General features: G+C 57.6%; 3 protein-coding genes across 3 annotated transcripts in view; 1 reads left to right on the plus strand and 2 right to left on the minus strand.

Moving 5' to 3' along the window:
- Nucleotides 1-319: 319 nt before the first annotated feature.
- Nucleotides 320-1,280, minus strand: LMAN2 (lectin, mannose binding 2). The gene is made up of 3 exons (XM_034779554.1): nt 1,060-1,280; nt 714-832; nt 320-464 (listed from the first exon to the last, which is right to left on the minus strand). The coding sequence occupies exons 1-3, from the start codon at nt 1,250-1,252 to the stop codon at nt 339-341; spliced, it is 438 nt and encodes a 145-aa protein (XP_034635445.1). The 5' UTR covers nt 1,253-1,280; the 3' UTR covers nt 320-338.
- Nucleotides 1,281-4,640: 3,360 nt separating this feature from the next.
- Nucleotides 4,641-17,115, minus strand: ARL3 (ADP ribosylation factor like GTPase 3). The gene is made up of 7 exons (XM_034779555.1): nt 16,873-17,115; nt 13,974-14,092; nt 7,468-7,611; nt 7,259-7,375; nt 6,971-7,021; nt 5,233-5,418; nt 4,641-5,082 (listed from the first exon to the last, which is right to left on the minus strand). The coding sequence occupies exons 2-7, from the start codon at nt 13,989-13,991 to the stop codon at nt 5,035-5,037; spliced, it is 564 nt and encodes a 187-aa protein (XP_034635446.1). The 5' UTR covers nt 13,992-14,092; nt 16,873-17,115; the 3' UTR covers nt 4,641-5,034.
- Nucleotides 17,116-17,226: 111 nt separating this feature from the next.
- The window catches only part of RGS14 (regulator of G protein signaling 14), a 10,397-nt gene continuing 9,359 nt past the window's right edge, over nt 17,227-18,264 (plus strand). Inside the window, exon 1 of the mRNA XM_034779557.1 lies at nt 17,227-17,407. Coding sequence (XP_034635448.1) covers nt 17,363-17,407 — 45 coding nt within the window. The 5' untranslated portion in view covers nt 17,227-17,362. The remainder of the gene's footprint in view (nt 17,408-18,264) is intronic.

The following is an 18,264-nucleotide window of genomic DNA, read 5'->3' on the forward strand; positions in this document are numbered from 1 at the left end:
TTTCCCAGACCTGAAGAAGGGCTGTGTGTAGCCTGAAAGCTTGTGTCTCTCACCAACAGACGTTGATCCAATACAAGATATTGCCTCACCCACCTTGTCTCTCTGACTTTGGATAGAGATACTCAGCAGAGTGGACTGGCAACCCCCACTCCTGCTCCCTAGAAGCGGGCTCAAAAGGGGGCACCCCAGTGCTATGGGGCACACTAGTTACATTTGCTGCTGCTGGCAGTTACTGAAAGGATGAAGTGTAGAAGTCATAATGACAGGAACTTTGCCCCACCTTGCCCCCACAGTGGGAGGGAGATCTCTCCTTCTCTGAGTGCATGCACCATCCCCTACTATGTACCTGGCATGAGGCGCTCCCGGGTGTACCACAGGGCAAAGCCATCCCCGTGCAGGTTCTTCTTGCCTGCTCCATGGATCTTGAAGTGGACATGGAGCTCCCAGTCCTTGAGGAAACAGGGCTGAGAGAGAGGGAGTCACACTCAGTACCATGGACAGCATTCCATGGACACCTCCCCCACCCACGGGGACTCCCACAGACAGAACTTCTTAGCCACTGCACCCTCTCTCTTTCCTCTCAGGGACAACAGCTATAGCCCCCACAAGAAGCTGCAGTATTCACCCTCATTCAGGGCTTCAGAACCAGGGCTTGGAACTCCAGCTCCCGAGCAAACCAAATGGGATCTCCTCCATCACCAGGCGGCACTCACCACGCGGTTCCAGATGGAGCCCTCTTTGCTGCGCTCATCAGGAGTCAGGCGGACATACTGGCTGGTGAGCATCGTGCTCCCCTGGAAGTCCCAGAGCGGCATTGAAGTGGAACCAACCCCTAGAGCAGAGAAAGGGGCACAGCTGAGACCACGAGCCAAGCGGACGGGAAGGGCTGCGAGGGCTCTGGGAGCTGCAGAGAATGACCGTGCTGGGGGCAGGCTAAGCCGGACAGGCCTGGGGGACCCATTGGGAACGTGGGGCCAGCGGGGGGGAGAAGCGGCCAGGGCGGGGCAGGGCCCGTCTCGGAGGGGTGTCCCCAGCCCCGCTCGCCCCGCGCCCCCTCACCCTGGTAGGGCTTGGTCAGCGAGTGCTCCCGCTTCAGGTGCTCGTTGTTCCCGTCGGTGAGCTCGGCGGCCCCGCGCCGCAGCCCGGACGCCAGCAGCAGCAGCAGCGCCCCGGACAAGAGGCCACGCACGGGGCAGCCCCGACCCCACCGCCCGCGGCGCGCGCAGCCGCCTCCTCCCGGACCCGCCGCCATCCCGCTCCCACTGCTTCCGGCCGGGGCCGGAACCGGAACCGGAACCAGAACGCCCCAGCCACCCCGGAAACTCCTGCCTAGGGCCGCGCCAGCCCTCCAATTAGAGCCCAGCCTGAGGGGGCTTCCGGAGGAGGCCCCGCCCCCACACAGAGCAGCTAGTGCGAGCGCTACACGTCATTCCTCGTATCCATGGCAGCCGAGAGGCGGGGCTAACGGAGCTCATACCGCTCCCAGCATGCACTGGGGATGGTGGGGCGTGAATAGCTTCTCCTCGCATGCCCTAGCCCGGAGCACTACGACTCCCAGCATGCACTTGGGCTAGGTCTGTCGGACGCAGCACAGACTCCGAAGGGACCTCAGGAGGTTCTAGTCCCACCCCCTGCTCAGAGCAGGACCAACCCCACCTAAATCCCCAGGTCCCTAAATGGCCCCCTCAAGGACTGAGCTCCCAACCCTGGGTTTAGCAGGCCAATGCTCAAACCACTGAGCTATCCCCCCCCCTTGTCACTCCGCAACCAGCCATTGACATCGCGCCGCCCCCACGGACCCTCAGGCGTGCGCCATCCCGCCCCCAGGAACCCCAAGCCGTGTGGCCACGCCCCCCGCGCCCCCCTCCGCGCACCAATAACTCAGCCAAAGCAGCAGCCAGAGCCCAGCCAGCTTTATTGGCAATGCCAGACACAGCCTGGGCCCTGAGCAGGCTGGATCACTGGGGCCTGCCCTGTTACTGCTTTTCTGCCAAATGTCCCTGCTCAGATACAGGCAGTGTCTCTGCTCAGCTCCTGGGATGGGGCCAGGGTTGGAGACAGGGACGTGCAAAAGGGCAGAAGGAACCCGCCCGCCCCCCATTAGGCTTGGGGGATTGTCACAGCAGTGGGCAGATTTGGATGCATCAGCATGCCTGTGTCTCTGGTGGTTATGAGATTCTCACAGCAGCACTGCTGGGCTGGCATCGTACAACACTGTCAGGGGCATTCCTGAATGGGCACTCTATGCATGCCAGCTACAGGCTTCGCTGACCCTATGGAGTGAAGCAACAACTTCCAGAGCTGAACATACACATCTCTGCAACTTGAACTAAAGAGACTGGGGCTGGGGAATGTATCAGACTAACATCCTCTAGCTACGGTGGGGAACATGTAACACACTCACCAGTGGATTCCAAGTACAATGCACATGGGTGTAGGCTGCAGGGTCAGCATGCTCATGCACAGCGGGTGTAGTAGAGACTGTCTAGGAAGGAGTACGGCAGAAAGGGATCTAGGGGTTATAGTGGACCACAAGCTAAATATGAGTCAACAGTGTGATGCTGTTGCAAAAAAAGCAAACATGATTCTGGGATGTATTAACAGGTGTGTTGTGAGCAAGACACGAGAAGTCATTCTTCCGCTCTACTCTGCTCTGGTTAGGCCTCAGCTGGAGTATTGTGTCCAGTTCTGGGCACCGCATTTTAAAAAAGATGTGGAGAAATTGGAAAGGGTCCAGAGAAGAGCAACAAGAATGATTAAAGGTCTTGAGAACATGACCTATGAAGGAAGGCTGAAAGAATTGGGTTTGTTTAGTTTGGAAAAGAGAAGACTGATAGGGGAACATGATAGCAGTTTTCAGGTATTTAAAAGGGTGTTATAAGGAGGAGGGAGAAAACTTGTTCACCTTAGGCTCTAAGGATAGAACCAGAAGCAATGGGTTTAAACTGCAGCAAGGGAGGTCTAGGTTGGACATTAGGAAAAAGTTCCTAACTGTCAGGGTGGTTAAACACTGGAATAAACTGCCTAGGGAGGTTGTGGAATCTCCATCTCTGGAGATATTTAAGAGTAGGTTAGATAAATGTCTATCAGGGATGGTCTAGACAGTATTTGGTCCTGCCATGCGGGCAGGGGACTGGACTCGATGACCTCTCGAGGTCCCTTCCAGTCCTAGAATCTATGAATGTATGAATCTAGTGTCCATGTGCAGGCCCAGTGGGTACAGCATGTGACAGTTCAGTTTCAGGCTGCCGTTTGGGGCTCCATTTTCAAAAGCACAGCTCCTTGGGCTGCTCTGAAATTACCAGTTTTGCAATAACTACTCTCAGGCAGCGTTAACGTGCGGCTCAGACGCTTAGGGGACTGGCTTGCAGTGGTGCTGCAGGGATACGGATAAAGAATGTAGCCTGTGGGTTAAGATACTGCAGTAGTGTGCCGTCCATGTGCTGACTCTGACTTCCTGACTGTCTGTGCGCATGGGATGATTCCGGCCGCCCCAGAAATGCATGGAGGATGGCATCTTGTTCTACAAAATGACATCCTCTGCCCTGTGTGACTTAGCATGCACCGTATGCGCAAGGTTGCGCTGTGCATGCATGCGTAAAATTGCAGCCTTCCTAACAATTGCACAGCACACCACTGAGAGCCTGGCTGGACTTTAGGTCTAGATCAGCGGTTCTCAAACTTCATTGCACCGCACCCCCCTTCTGACAACAAAAATTACTACATGAACCCAGAGGGGGGACTGAAGCTTCAGCCCACCCAAGCTCCACTGCCCTAGGTGGGGGGGCCAAAGCCAAGGGACATCAACCCTGGGCAGGGGGGCCTGTAACATGAGCCCTGCCGCCCAGGGATGAAGCTGAAGCCTGAGACCCATGGGCTTCAGCTTTGGCCCGAGGCGGTGGTGCTTGGGCTTTGGCTTTGGCCCCAGCAAGCCTAATGCCAGCCCTGGCGACCCCATGAACAGGGTCGCGACCCGCTTTGGGGTCCTGACCCACAATTTGAGAACTGCTGGTCTAGAGCAGTGGTTTTCAAACTTTTTTCTGGAGACCCAGTTGAAGAAAATTGTTGATGCCGGCGACCCAATGGAGCTGGGGATGAGGGATTTAGGGTGTGGGAGGGGCTCAGGGCTGGGGCCAAGGGTTGGGGTGCAGGCTCTGGGATGGGGCTGGGGATGAGGAGTTTGGGGTGCAGGAGGGGCTCTGGGTTTGGGGGGGATCAGGGCTGGGGTAGGGGGTTGGGGTGCAGGAGGGGGTCAGGGCTCTGAGCTGGGGATGCAGGCTCTGGGGTGGGGCTGGGGATGAGGGGTTTGGGGTGCAGGAGGGGGTTCTGGGTTGGGGGGGCTCAGGGCTGGGCAGGGGATTGGGGCACAGGGTTGGGGAACAGGCTTACCTCCAGTGGCTTCCATTCAGTGGCACAGCGGGGGTGCAGAGGCAGGCTTCCCACCTGAAGCGGCCAGCAGCAGGTCTGGCTCCTAGGTGGAGGCGCGCAAGCAGTTCCGCATGGCTCTCGCCTGCAGGCACTGCCCACCCCGGGAACTGGCCAATGGGAGTACAGAACCGCTGCTCAGGGCGGGGGCAGCGCGTGGAGCTCCATGGCCCCCCGTCTAGAAGCCGGACCTGCTGCTGGCCACTTCCGGGGCGCAGTGTGGTGTCGGAACAGGTAGGCACTAGCGTGCCTTGGCTGGGCAGCACCACCGACAGGACTTTTAATGAAGCAGTCGGCAGTGCTGACCAGAGCAACCCAGTACTGGGTCGCAACCCGAATTTTGAAAAACGCTGGTCTAGAGGCTTGCTCCTGGCTCCACTGGAGCCCTTGATGCTGCCCTCCCTCCACAATTCAGGAACTGCAGATACACCAGTGACCAAATGAAACCCAGGAGGGTGAGGAATTCCAGAGAAGCTGATGAGCAAGGAGAGCTTGGCCGACAAAGGCCCTTTGAGCTCAGCAGCCTGTGCCTGGGGATCCAGGGAGGGCCTATTGCTGGGAATCTCTCGGAGCGGGTGAGCTGGCTGTGCGAACTGCAGCTCCATTCAGTCACTTCTTCCGGCTTGTGATCTGGCTGCAAATCCAGTTCATCCCATCCTATTAAAAACAAGAAACCAGTGTGAGCACTGGCCCTTCCCAGCGTCCCCTGGCTTGATTCCTTGCGGGGGTCTCTTTGCCAGATCACTGGCCCCTGGGCTTCTTCGCTGACCTCCCCAACCTCTGCTCCTCCGGGCTTCACCCCCATACCTGGACTCCTTCTCCAGACAGGGCTGAGCAGGCCTGGATTTGCCATTGGCGGTCCCGGTACGTAGGTAGCTTCAGTCCCTCTGCGATCTCTGCAGCTGGTGCTGCACTTGCCAGATCCTGCTTGTTGGCAAACACCAGCAAAGGGACACCGGTGAGACTCTCATCCTCGATCAGCTCCGCCAGCTCCTGCCGAGAGACAGAGCAAGCAGTAGGCCTTGAGCGCAGACAGCTGCAGGGCTCCGCTGCCAGGGCCTCGTTCCAGGAGCTTGCACCCGCCTTGTCACGCAAGTGGGATCTGGATGATGGGTTGTGGGGACATCCCTCACCAAGTGTCACTGAGCTGGCAATTCTCTGCAAGGGTCCCCGGGACACTGCCAACCCAGCAGGGGGTCAGAGACCAAACCCCAAAAGGCAGGGAGTTTCACCCTCCCTGAGGCTGTCTGGAATTGGCACAGCCCTTCCTGACATCAGTCCCCTTCCAAAGGGAAAGCCCAGCATGTGTAACCAGTGGGTAGCCTTGACCCCAGCCTCTGACTACGGCCTGGGATGTGGGTTAATCTCCTGGCTCTGCCCTGGACTCTGTGACCTCAGGTGTGTTCTGCTCTGGGCCTCAGGTCCCATCAGTGTCATGGGGCTCACGAGCTGGGGAGGAAACGTTCCTCACCATGAACCCCTTTGCTGCCTGCCGTGCTGTAGCGGGGTAAACACCTGCTCCAGCCCTGAAGGGGTGGGAAAAGCCCTGCTGAGGGCTGGGGCTGGGGCTGTGGAAAGGGGCAAACCCCAGCTGATTGGGGGAAGTGGCTGCAGCTGGGGCCATGCCCCAAAGGGAGCCACTCAGCCTTATAAGAAGGCCAGGGCAGCTAGAAGATGAGGAGTCTCCCTCTGACAGGAGAGAGTGACAGGCCTGGCTGCAGGGAGCTCACTGGGGACCTAGAGTGAGTCAGGGATGGGGAAAGGCCTTGGGGGCAGGGAAGCCCTAGGCCAGCAACTCCCCAGGCTGCAGGGCCTGGTCCTAGGCCCATGTAGGTATTGGGGTTGCAGAGGGGCAGCTAGGGTGGGTGAAGGCAGTCAGTCCAGACCCCTTGTTGCCTGTGATGATTGGCTGATAGATGGCAGTCTGCCCCAGGGCGTGGGGGCTAGATGGTGACTGGCAGTAGCCATGACTGAGGTGATGTGGGGGTGGGGGTTCCTTGGGGGGGGGGGAGAAGACTGAGAGAGAGTAGGGTACTACCAGGGGGGCAGCACCCAAGCCAAGGGCACTGGGGTCCACGAGGGCCAATGACAGATGGGACACCTGGCCTGCAGAGGGCACTCTGATGACTGGTGAGCTAATTCCCAAGATGACCAGCAGGAGGCGCCGCAGGGGTGAGTCTGTGCCTGATTACACGTGCCTTCCTTCAGTTCAGGATACAACCGGCTGCTGGGGAACTACATTTCTCACCAATCCCTTGACGGGGGAGGTTCATCAGGGGCTGGGGGGTCCAGCCCAGCTTACTCACAGAATTGGGTAGTTAACAACCCTGGTTCTCGCTGCATCCCATAGATATGCCCCCCAAAAAAGTCTGGAATGGCCAGTAGACACTGTTATAGTGGGAAAAGTAGCTGTTCCAGCAGCACAGCCAAGACTTGGTCCCAAAGACCCCTAGAAGCACGCACATCTGTGACCTGTCCCAGCACATGTAATGTCGAGAGCAATCTGCCCACAAGGCAGTGTATTTCCAGGGGGGCCGCATCATACCTGCCCGGTCTCCTCAAAGCGTTTCTTGTCAGCGCTGTCAATGACATAAATCTGCCACAGGAACAAAAGGGAAAGTCACCCATTCACTTCTTGCTCCCCATGGCACCCTGCCAGTCCCACCTTTATAGGCACCCTGCCCCCCAGGCACCCCTGGGTGGGCACCCACCAGTTCTCCCTTTGCAGGTAGGACAAAGGCTCCTGCTGTGGAACCCCAGTATTAGACCCCAGCCGGTCCAGCTTCCAACACTGCCTCCTCCCTGCCCACCTGGGGGCTGGCCCCATGCTCACCAGCGTGTCTGTGTTGCCCAGGTACTTCTTCCAGTAGGGGCGGATGGCACGCTGCCCACCGATGTCCCAGACGTTCAGCTTGAAGCCGTGTGAGTGCACACTTTTTATGTTGAACCCCTGCACAGGGAAGCAAACCGGGCTGTAAGTCCAGGCAGGGGAGGAGAGCCCACCTCACCCACTATGCGCTGGATCCGGGGTTCTGCACCTACCTGCGTGGGGGTGATGGTGCTGACCTCCTCCGATGCCAGGCACTTCAGCAGAGTGGTTTTTCCGGCATTGTCCAGCCCCAGCAGGACGATCCGCAGTTCCTGCTCCACGGAGCCCTTGAGCTTTTGGATGACAGCGAGCAACCCCTGCAAGGACAAGGGGATCCTGAGTGGCCGGGGCTGCATCCCGGAGCCCCCCAGGCATGCCTGGGGGGCTGCAGAATCCCTGGCTGGGTGGGTTTGAGCTGGTTCCGAAGACGTGCTGGGGGTGCAGTCAGGGAGTTGAGTGATACAACCAAGAGCCATTGTTTCTGGGATCTATCACATGTGATGCCACAGAACCTGCCTGAAGAGTGAAACTGAACATTTATGACAATACAGTTGGACTTGAAAATTGACTGAAGAGCTGACATCAGCCATCTCAGAAGTAATTTACGATCACCTTCAACCCCTCCCAGAGCTGAAGTCCCCCAACCCACTCTGACTAGCCCTGGAGGTACTCTGAGCTGCATGGGCCAGTTCACCACAGAAACAGCTGAGCACTCGGCGTGTATGTGATGAAAGGACCACAGCCCAATAGCCTCCTCAGACCCAGCATGACAGCCATGATGGGCCTAGTGAGGAAGGTGGAAGAACTCGATGGAATATTTCATGAGATTGGACGTCTGACAGGAGGTCCAGTACAGATAGTCCTAAAACACACTGCTGCACCATAGAGCATACATACCCCGCGCCGGACTCCTACCCACTTACTTCATAGAGTGGAAACGGAGTTAAACAGAACTAAATGGATTGGCATAACCGAGAAAAATCTCCGAGCTGACAGCACGGTGTACCCCAATGGTACCAGCTATAAAGAAAAACAGGAAAATATGAATCTGTGTGGATCTTAAGACTCAGTGAAGCCATTGCAAGAGAAAAAATATGTTCTCCCAGCACTGGCTGACTTCCTCCCCAAAGTGAAAGGAAGTACAGGATTCTCCAAGCTGGATGCCTAAAGGAGACTCTGGCAAATTCCGGTAGCCAAAGATAGTGTTAAACTGACTACATTTATCACACCCTTTGGTAGACTTTACTTTCAAAGATTACCTTTGGGATTACCAGTGTGCTTGAAATTTTCCAAAGAAAGATGGCAGAACTGTTAACGAACACAAATGGAGTTGTCATTTGCATGGACTAAAATAAATATATAATGCATGCCTCTTTGAGGGAAGAACACACCAAAACTCTCAACGAGGTCCCAAGGCTAATAATTTAGTCTGGACTAAAGCTAAACGAGGAGAAGTTTGTTTTCTGCCTACCCCAAACTGAGACAATAAACAAAGATGGAATCAGTCCTAGACCTGAGAGAGAAGTAATTTGAGAATTGAATGTACCAGAACTGAGACGCCTACTGGTGATGGTGAATTACCTTGGTTGGTACCCACATGACCTTTCTGCAGTGACAAAACTATTGAAGTCCAACACACCTTGACTATGGGGCCAAATCAAGAAATTGTCTTCAAAAAGATAAAAGAAATGACCTCAATAGCTCTACCTCTCAAGTTCTATGTGAATAAACCCACAATGGGGGTCAGTGGAGACACAAGCAGCTCTGGCCTAGGTGGTGAATTGTTGCAACAACATGGCTCTGAGTAGAAGCCAGCTGCATTTTGCTCTTGCACATATACAGAAGTGGAAAAACGATCTGCAGAGATTGAAAAGGAGGCTGGCAAGCTTAGGGGCACATGAGAACTTTACAGAGATCTGTGTGAATTGGATTCACTTACACTGATAACAGACCATAAACCACTTGTAACTCTCTGTGATGGGGCGACTGCCCCACACTGGCCCATAAGGGGTTAATAGAGCCCTACGGAGTCTATGCAGGAGGCAGCCAATTAGAGAGGGGCTGTGAGGAGCAGCCAATCAGGGCCTGGCAGGCCATATAAGAACAGCTGCAGGGCAGAGCAGCTTCCGTAGCTGCCTGGAGCTTGAGGAGGGAAGGTCAGGCCAGGCTCCTAGCAGAGGAAGGAGCGCCAGCACCCTGGACAGAGCAGTGCTACTAGCAGTGACCAGGGGGAGCTAAAGATGGCTCTGGGTTGGGCAACCCTGAGGGAAGGGCAAAGAGGGTGCTGGGGGCTGTGGGGAAATGGCCCAGGGAAAGGTACTGAGAGGTTGGAGGGGACGCAGCACGTAGCTGCCATCTAGAGGGTCCCTGGGCTGAGACTCGGAGTAGTGGGTGGGCCCGGGTCCCCCCAACTGCGGATTGTCACTGAGGAAGTGGCCAGACAATTGGCTGCAGTAGCCACTGAGGGAACTGGCTGGACTTCAGCAGTTCCCCCGGAAGGGGGGGAGAACAGAGCGTGACACGGCCAGAGAGCTGTGTCATGAAGAGGATGCCATGCTCCTGGGAGTGATGTGGGTCCTGAAGCAGAAGTGACAGCAGCGAGACACCACCAGAAGAGGACGCACCGGCTAGCAGAGCTAATCCCCGGGAGAGCCAGCAGGAGGCGCCGCAGTGGTGAGTGAACTCTGTCTCGCCCTCATCAATGGAAAAGACCTGGATCAAGCACTGCTGAGATGCCAACGTCTCTTGCTAAGGTTAATACGATGTAACCCAATTGTTCCTGGGAAAAATCGGTTAGTCGCAGACACTCTGTGACAGAGCCAGCATTGCACTCACTACCCGAGCTCACAGATCCTGTAAAGGCATATGTGGATGCTGTGTGCATATCTAGACCAGCATCAGAAAAGAGGCTACACCTGCTACAAAAAAGCAACCTCAGCAGACATGCAATTTCAGGCAGTTCCACGTTCCATTAGGGCCAACTGGCCCAAGTATCTAAAGGACACCAAGGAAATGACAAAACGCTACTTTGTCGGACATGGACAGTTAAAGTGAGTGTGATGTTATTGACATAAACTGGGACCGGATAGATCATTGTTGCAACCAAGGTCCTGTAGTGGCACCCAAATCTTGTATAAAGGGGGTCAAATGGGGTGTCTAGGACAAGGTTATGGTTTACTGGTTAAGATTATGCTGTCTATATGTGTGTATCAGTTTTGTAGTCGAAGTTATGAATATTGGCTCTATACTGTCTGTATGGCAAACTTATGCTATGCTTCTGGGTGACATCCCAGACAAGCTGAGATTAGCTCTGCCTAGCCTGCTTGATGGCCCATTAAGGACCATCAGCTATACAATGGACCCATTGAGAGAAGGCGGATACGCCTTGTAACTCAGCAAAGTATGCAGGGACTGGCCCATGTGACTCCAGACTCCATTTTGCTGTAATTTTCCACAGTAAGAACAAAGAGGTGTTCTTACACCTGGAAAAGACTATGTAAGGCTAATGCCTCATCTCCATCTGGTCTTCAATCCTGCTTCTTACCTCTGGAGGAACTTTGCTACAAGCTGAAGCTTTGAACAAAGGACTGAGGACCCATCCCAGCTGGGGATGTTCCAGAGACTTGATTTGAACCTGCAGTTTATTCCATCGCTGCTGCAAGCCTGAACCAAGAACTGTGCCATTACTGTATGTAATTGATTCCATTTAACCAATTCTAACTCTCATCTCTATCTTTTTCCTTTTATGAATAAACCTTTAGATTTTAGATTCTAAAGGATTGGCAACAGCGTGATTTGTGGGTAAGATCTGATTTGTATGTTGACCTGGGTCTGGGGCTTGGTCCTTTGGGATCAGGAGAACCTTTTTCTTTTACTGGGGTATTTGGTTTTCATAACCATTTGTCCCCATAACGAGTGGCACTGGTGGTAATACTGGGAAACCGGAGTGTCTAAGGAGACCGCTGGTAAGACTTGCGGTTAGCCAGGGGGTGAGACCGAAGTCCTCCCAGTCTGGCTGGTTTGGTTTGCCTTAGAGGTGGAAAAAACCCCAGCCTTGGGCTGTAACTGCCCTATTTGAGCAATCTGTCCTGAGTTGGCACTCTCAGTTGGGTTCCGCCAGAACCGCATTGTCACAGTGAGTCAAATGGACTCATGATTAAAAGCAACTGCATTGTAATTCCAACGAAATGAGAGGAGAAATCCTAAACCTCACCCAGGAAGGACATCAAGGACTAACTAAACACCATGAATGGGCCATCCAGTCACTATGGGCTCCGGGCATCAGCAAGGACATGGAGTATTGGCATGTGAACACTGCAGAACTAACAGACCAACACAACAACACCCCTGCCAGACAGATCTTGGAAGAGACTAGCTGCAGATTTATGCCAAAGGACAGCATTATCTTATTCTCATGGACAGTTTTTCCAGGTATACAGAAATAATGTACTTGAAAGACCTAACATGTTGCAGCATTATCGAGAAACTGGAAGTGAACTTTTGCTCATTTCCGTATTCCAGAACAACTAGTGATGGACAACGGACCCCCATCTCACTGCAGCAGAATTTAAGTCGTTCTGTAGGAAATATGACTTTGATCTTATTACTAGCAGCCCACATTACTCCCAAGCACACGGAGAGGCTGAGAGAGCTGTACAGGCAGCCAAGAAAATCCTGCAGGAGGAAGATCCATTCCTTGCTCTTCTGAGTTACAGGTTGTAGCGGCATGGTTACCCCGCTCCTGCCTGAGGGGTTTAAAACAGCCCAGGCAGAGGGCTGGGGCAAAGGGAAAAGCTACTGGGCTGATTGGGGAAGTAGCCACAGCTGGGCCACGCCCCAATCAGACCCCAGCTGGCCTGTATAAGAAGGCTGGGAGCCAGAAGCCCAAATAGTCTCTCTCTGCCTTCAGAGGGAGAAGGGCCTGGCTGCAGCGAGCTAGACACAGGGTACCTGAGTGGAGCAGGGCTGGGGACAGGCTGAGGAGCTGGGGAGCTCCAACCTGGAAAGCCCCAGGCTGCGGCCTAGTATTGGGCCAACGGTACTGAGGGTTGCAGAGGGCAGCCCAGAGGTAGGCCAAGGCAGCAGGTCCAAACCCCCCTTGCCAGTGATGAGTGGCCTATACTGCAGTCTGCCCCAGGGAGCGGGGGCTAGTTGGTGACAGGCAGTGGCCTTATTCTGAGGTGAGGTAGGGATAGTGGGTGGGGGTTCCCTGGGGAGGGGAGACCCTAATACTGAGGGGTGTACTGCCAGGGGGCAGCACCCCAGATAAAGGGGCACTGGGGTCCGGGAGGGACACAGGGGCCAGAGGACAGGTGGATCACTGGCCTGCAGGGGGCGCTCCAGGATGCTGGAAGAGCTCATTCCCGGAGATGACCAGCAGGAGGCGCCGCAGGGGTGAGTCCGCAGCCTGTTTACCCAGATCAACACCCGTAGCAGCTCCTGCAGACAGGCCCACGCAGCTCCTGGTGGGACGACAACTCAGAGCAACAGGTTCCTTTCCAAAGCTGGAACAATCCCCAGCACGGCCAGACGTGACGAGAGCAGCCCAACTGGATCCAAAAGCTAAAGAGCTTATGGACAGCTTTACCACAGACATCACTCAGAACTGCCGGGTCTAGCACCTGGAGACCACATTCTTGGCAAACTTGATGGAGGAAAAAACATTGAACTCCAGCTCTTGGAAAGAAAAAGAATTAATCGCCCAGATCACGTGTGATCCAGACTGACTGGGGAGAGTTCAACAGAAACCATCAACATCTACAGTTTGTCCTTTTGAAAGAGCCATTAATGGAGCAAACTCTACAGATAACAGGTGCAGAACAAGAAGACTCAGAAATTCCAAACCTCCTACAGCCAGTCGGCAAAACTGACAGGCAGATGACCAAGTTGTTACACGTTCAGGTCATGTAACGAAAAAACCAGTACGCTACCCGGACCCTTAACAGAATGATACAGCACTTCACAGACACCACCCCTGTCAATCCTGGGCATGGTAGGAATGCAGAACTGAAAGGGGGAGAGGTACTGTCTCTTACTGTTCAGCTGTAATGCACCTTTCTCAAGCTGCCCTCAGGCCGACAGGGCAGCGCGTGAGCGGGGCTCATGACTAGCACAGCAGACGTGTTGTGCTAAGAGGGAAGCTCTGGAGCCAGTCCATAGCCGGCACAGAAGCGTGGCAGTAATGGAGGAGGAGGCTTGTAGGGAATTGTGGAGAGAATTGGGCCTGGTCCCATGAGGTTCTGGGGCCAGCCCAAGGGCTGCTGCTGCCCCCACCTCTTGGTTCATCTGCATTTCAAGCCAGGCCCCATGAGAGCCCTGGGCCGGCCCCCAACCACCTGGCCCCATCCCAGCTCTCAGCCTCTGGCCCCATGGTGCATTTCGACTCCATCCTGGCCCCCCAGCACTGTCCCCCTTGCTGCCTGTGAGCCAGGCTCTGCCCCCTTTTGCCTAGGCCCTGCCCTCTAGCTGCTGCTTTGCTCTGGGGAGATTACATTGGTGCAGCTTTCCAGTGCCCCCCCCACACGGACAGGTCCTGCTCTTGGGAGGGCCAGGCCCCGGCTCTGCCATCTCAGGGGGAGGGTTTGGGACTCCGGGTCCCAGTGCTGGGATAGTCGCACTGAGCGCCCCCATCCTGTGAGGTGGCCCCACAGGGACCGAGCTGGGAACCCGCCCCACTTACCTTCTGTACTTCACCCATGGTCTGGGAGACTCTACATCCTCCGTAGGGCGCTGGGAGCTCCTCTGGGCTCGGGGCCAGGTCCCGGCCTGCGGCTGCGTGCCTGACCCACGTCCCTTCGCCTGGATGGGCAAGAGGATTAAAGCACCAGAATTAGCTGTAGTTCCTCCATTTACCCCCAGCATTAAATACCTCCCTAGGTAAATCCCCCAGCCAGCTGTCGCCAGCCTGCCAGCCCCTCCCACAGGCCCAGCCCTAAGCCCCAGGGGACGCAAAGCCCCTTTCCCACCTTGCAGGGTCGTGGGGCTCAGAGCGCCCCTGGTGATAACACTGTCCCACTTGTGGGGAGGAGCCAGCCCAGACCCATGGCAGGTGAACTCCCCCCAGACCAGCCTTCCAGGCCAGTCACCCAAGCCCATCTGCCCTGCCCTATGGGACAGAGGTGAGAGCAGCAGGGAGCAGGTGCACTGGGTACAGGGCTGGGGTGGCAGAGCCCTGGAAGGCAGTGGGGGCTGGAAGATGGAGGAGGCTCTGTCATGCTGCAAGCAGGAGCCCAGTATCGGGAAGAGTTGGGGGCGGGGCGGGGGCAGCAGAGAGTTCAGGGGAGGCTGGGGAGGGACAGCTCCGAGCAGCAGCCCTGGGGGCAGGCGAGGGAAAATGTCTGGCTCCTGCAGCAGCAACGGGAGGGTGGTGATGTTACCCGGCACTGAGAAACTGGTGGGGCAGAACTTTTCCCAACATGGGTAACTGGGAAAAGCCAGCTCCAGCCCCAGCCTCCCTACAAACCCACCCCGCTCGGTGTCCTGCCACCACTGTGGCTCCTGGGCCCAAGTGCAGGCCGGGGCAGGGGCCCCAGCAGCAGAAGGAGATGGATCAGTGGGAGCCCTGCACCCTCTGGTACATCTCCAGCATTGACCCATTACCAGTCACCTGCTCCCTGGGGCTGGAGCTGCAGCTCATTCTGATGTGGGTGTTCCCTCTTCCCCTACAGGGCGCAGCCCCCCAGTTCTCCCAGGACTTCCAAGCCCTGCTGGCTGCATCGATCCCAAAGGGGTCAAGTCTGTTCCAGGATGTGAACTCATCCAGACTCATCACTGGGTCACCAGGGGGCCCCGCCTCGGAGCAGCACTGTCGCAGGGCTTGTCCTTGCAAAAAGTAGGGGCACCAGACTGCAGAAGGGGGGGCATAGAGCAGCCTGCCAATCCAGGATGGAGCCACAGGGTCAGAAGTGCTGCCTGGGACTAGGGACGGCCCTCGATATTTTGCTGGCCAGGGCAGAAAAAGTTTCGGTGCTCGCCCTGGGGGCCAGATAAAACCAGCCAGGCAGCACAGCGGTATAGCCCTCCCTGCTGGTCACCCGCCCCTAGACCAGGCCTCAGGAGGGGCAGATACGGCATCCATCTCAGGCCTGCCGCCAGCAGTTCCGGGCAATGGGCCCCAGCCCGTGCGGTTGGGGTGGTGCTGCGCCTGCGCTGGCTGGTGCCCAGCGAGCTGCTGGACGTGTTTTTCCAACATGGCCAGGGCTTCCACATGCCCACCCGGCTGCCTTCGCCCCCGCCGGTACCACCCCACGAGCACCTACGAGCCCTGCGGCCCGCCCGGGTGATTGCCCCCCCACCCCCCGTCTCAGTGCATTCAGGGAGCCTGCAACTTTACTGGACTGACGTGGGCTGAGCTGGTGCCAGGTCCAGCCGGGGCAGAAACAACCTTCCAGGACAGGCTCACCCAGTGCCACAATTCCCTGTCCCTGCTGTCCCTGAGTGCGGCTGTCGTGGCTGCCCGGGCTCTTGGCTCCGCAGGGCCCTTCAGTGTGACAACCCTTCTCAGGGGTCCCCTCTCTCTCGGGGGTTAAGCCGTAGGCTCCTCTACCTCCCAGGCCTGCACCTCTCCGAGTCTCCACCATGCCTGGCTCTGCTGTGGGCCCCGCAGGGAGTCCCCTTGTTCTGGGCCCCCGAGGCCTCCACTCCCAGAGGGAATAATGCCCTCTTCCCCCCCCCTGCCCATCTCCAGCCTGAAGTGACTCTCAGCCAGCAGAAAACAGGAGGTTTTTGAATGGCTGAACCCAGCCCAGGCCGTTCTCAGAGCCCCTGGGCCGGGCCAGTCTCAGCACCATCCATCTTGGCCTGTCCCGCATCCCAGGTGGCTCAGGCTGCCTTTTGTCCCCAGTCCAGCAGCCCCCTCCTTCCAGCTGATCATCCTAGATCACCTTCCCCACCAGCCCCTCCTCCGTCCTTTGTCTTCCGTCCCAGGCAAACAGGTCACCTGGACCCTCCTGCTTCCATCCTTCGTTCCCACTAGCTGGACCCGACTGGTCTCTCAGCCCATTGTCCCCCCCACTGGCCAGAACTGGCTGATGTCTAAGCTGGGCTGAGCCTCCCGGTAACCAGTTGCTAGGGCACCCAATCTCCAGGCCATTGTTCGGGGTCCTGGCTGGTAAGCGAGGTCACACCTGGTCCTCTGCAACAACAAACCCCATCCCCCACTGTGTTACACACGCAGAACAGGGAAACTGAGGCACACACTGTGTTCACGCAAACCATTGAAAAAATCCCCCACTTGTCATAGTGGGCGGGGCCGCACCACTGGCGATCCAGACGGTGCGCACAGTGCAGGGGATGGGGAGGAGGGCCCAGCCCTGCTGCTCGGGCACCAGGGGAGCGACGGGGACGAGGGCCCAGCCCTGCTGCCTGGGTGTTGGGGAAGCGATGGGAAGGGGACGAGGGCCCAGCCCTGCTATCGGGCGTCGGGGGAGTGATGGGACGAGGGCCCAGCCCTGCTACCGGGTGTTGGGGGAGCGACGGGGACGAGGGCCTGGCCTTGCTGCCCGGGTGTCGGGGGACCGATGCGGTACTGGCTGTGAGGGGCTCGGGCGCTGCAGGGAGGGGCTCTGACAGTGACGTACCTTAGAGGGATCTGGTCTCTCCAGGTTCTCATCACTTGAGTAGCCCCCATGCCCATCAGCAGGCTGTTCCCGTGAGCTCCGCGGCTCTGTCCTGCGTTTGTGGTTCTCCTTTCCTCGAGTGCAGGGGCCTTGGCCAGGGCCAGCTGCCACCTCTGAGCGCCCAGGCCCCGTCTGCTGGGGGAGCGGCGGTGCTGGGGTTCAGAGCCGGGCCCTGGGGCACGCGGCCCTAGGGTGGGGGGCTGGCCTCGCTGGGGGGGGGGGGTTTCCTGTAGGGAGGGAGACTCCTCTGAAAACCCCAGTTCTAGCTGCGGTTTGGTTTCCATAGTGACACTTCCTGCAGTAGCGAAAAGAGGTAGTGAGCAGCCCTGTGAGCCTGTCAGTGAGTGTGCTGTGCTGCTCCTCCCGCCGGGGCTGCCCGCAGCCTGCTGGCCTGCGCGGGGCCTGCCCGCCGAGCCCCATGCTCTCTGCCCGCACATCCCCCCGCTGAGGCATGCCTGGGAAAGCAAAGCCCCTGGGCGTTCAAAGCGGCCACATGGTGAGTGCCCGGCCTGCTGGGGGCGCGTGGGCGGGAGCGGAGTTCGGCGGCTCTGGAGGTGCGACCGAGCCACACCCAATCCTTGTGCTTTTTGGCTCGCCCAGCCGGCAAGGCTCCCCCAGTGACATGGGGGCTGCACCCCCTCTACCGGCAGATCTGCTCCTGGCTGGAGGCTGCTGGTGCTGGGTTACTGGGAGGCTCCAGCCCCAGGGTTCTGCCCCCACCCTTGGCTGCTCTGCTCCAGAGGGAGGGACCCTGCCCCATGGGGAGATGCTGTCTCAGGCTCCCCTACCCCCAGGATGGCTCGGTGCAGCCCATCCTCCCTCCCCCACATCGCTCTGCATTGAGCGATGGGCCCAGAGACAGTCAGGTCCTCGGCCTGAGGCTGCTGAGACCTGTGGGGTCTGTGCCAGGTGAAGGGGGCCTTCCAGAGACACCAGAAGCTCAGAGCCGCCCGCTCTGGGCGGACGCAGCATTGTCAGTCTGAGACAGGTGCCGACCAGCCTGTTGCACAGTTAGGCATGCTGGGTAGGGACTAGGCCAGGAGGGCTGGGGCCGTGCCCTGGCAACGCCGGGTTGTGCAGAACCCAGGTCTGAAATTGTGGAGAGGTGGGAGGAGTCTGTGGGTTGGGATTGAGGGGCATTAGCACAGCTGGGGGGCATGGACTAATAGGGGTGGGGTGGCTGGATTGGGATCACAGTGCACCAGCAGAGTCTGCCCGGGGCGGGGGTAGCAGGTGGGCAGTGGCAGAGCTGGGTGGGGAGCCCGGGGCGGGGGTAGCAGGGGGCAGGGGCAGAGGCGGGGTGGGGAGCCCGGGGCGGGGGTAGCAGGTGGGCGGTGGCGGAGCGGGGTGGGG

This window comes from Trachemys scripta, chromosome 8, assembly GCF_013100865.1.
Source record: "Trachemys scripta elegans isolate TJP31775 chromosome 8, CAS_Tse_1.0, whole genome shotgun sequence".
Taxonomy (NCBI): Eukaryota; Metazoa; Chordata; order Testudines; family Emydidae; genus Trachemys; species Trachemys scripta.

Bases quoted from the DNA above. Each gene is read 5' to 3' on its own strand.
- LMAN2 (XM_034779554.1), bottom strand. From the start codon at position 1,252: ATGGCGGCGGGTCCGGGAGGAGGCGGCTGCGCGCGCCGCGGGCGGTGG. The intron at 833-1,059 runs GTGAGGGGGCGC...TCTCTGCTCTAG, and splicing joins GCTGACCAAGCCCTACCAGG to GGGTTGGTTCCACTTCAATG. The intron at 465-713 runs GTGAGTGCCGCC...CCTCTCTCTCAG, and splicing joins GCTCCATCTGGAACCGCGTG to CCCTGTTTCCTCAAGGACTG.
- ARL3 (XM_034779555.1), bottom strand. The intron at 7,376-7,467 runs GTAGGTGCAGAA...TTCCCTGTGCAG, and splicing joins GCACCATCACCCCCACGCAG to GGGTTCAACATAAAAAGTGT. The intron at 5,083-5,232 runs GTATGGGGGTGA...TGTTTTTAATAG, and splicing joins TGTCTGGAGAAGGAGTCCAG to GATGGGATGAACTGGATTTG.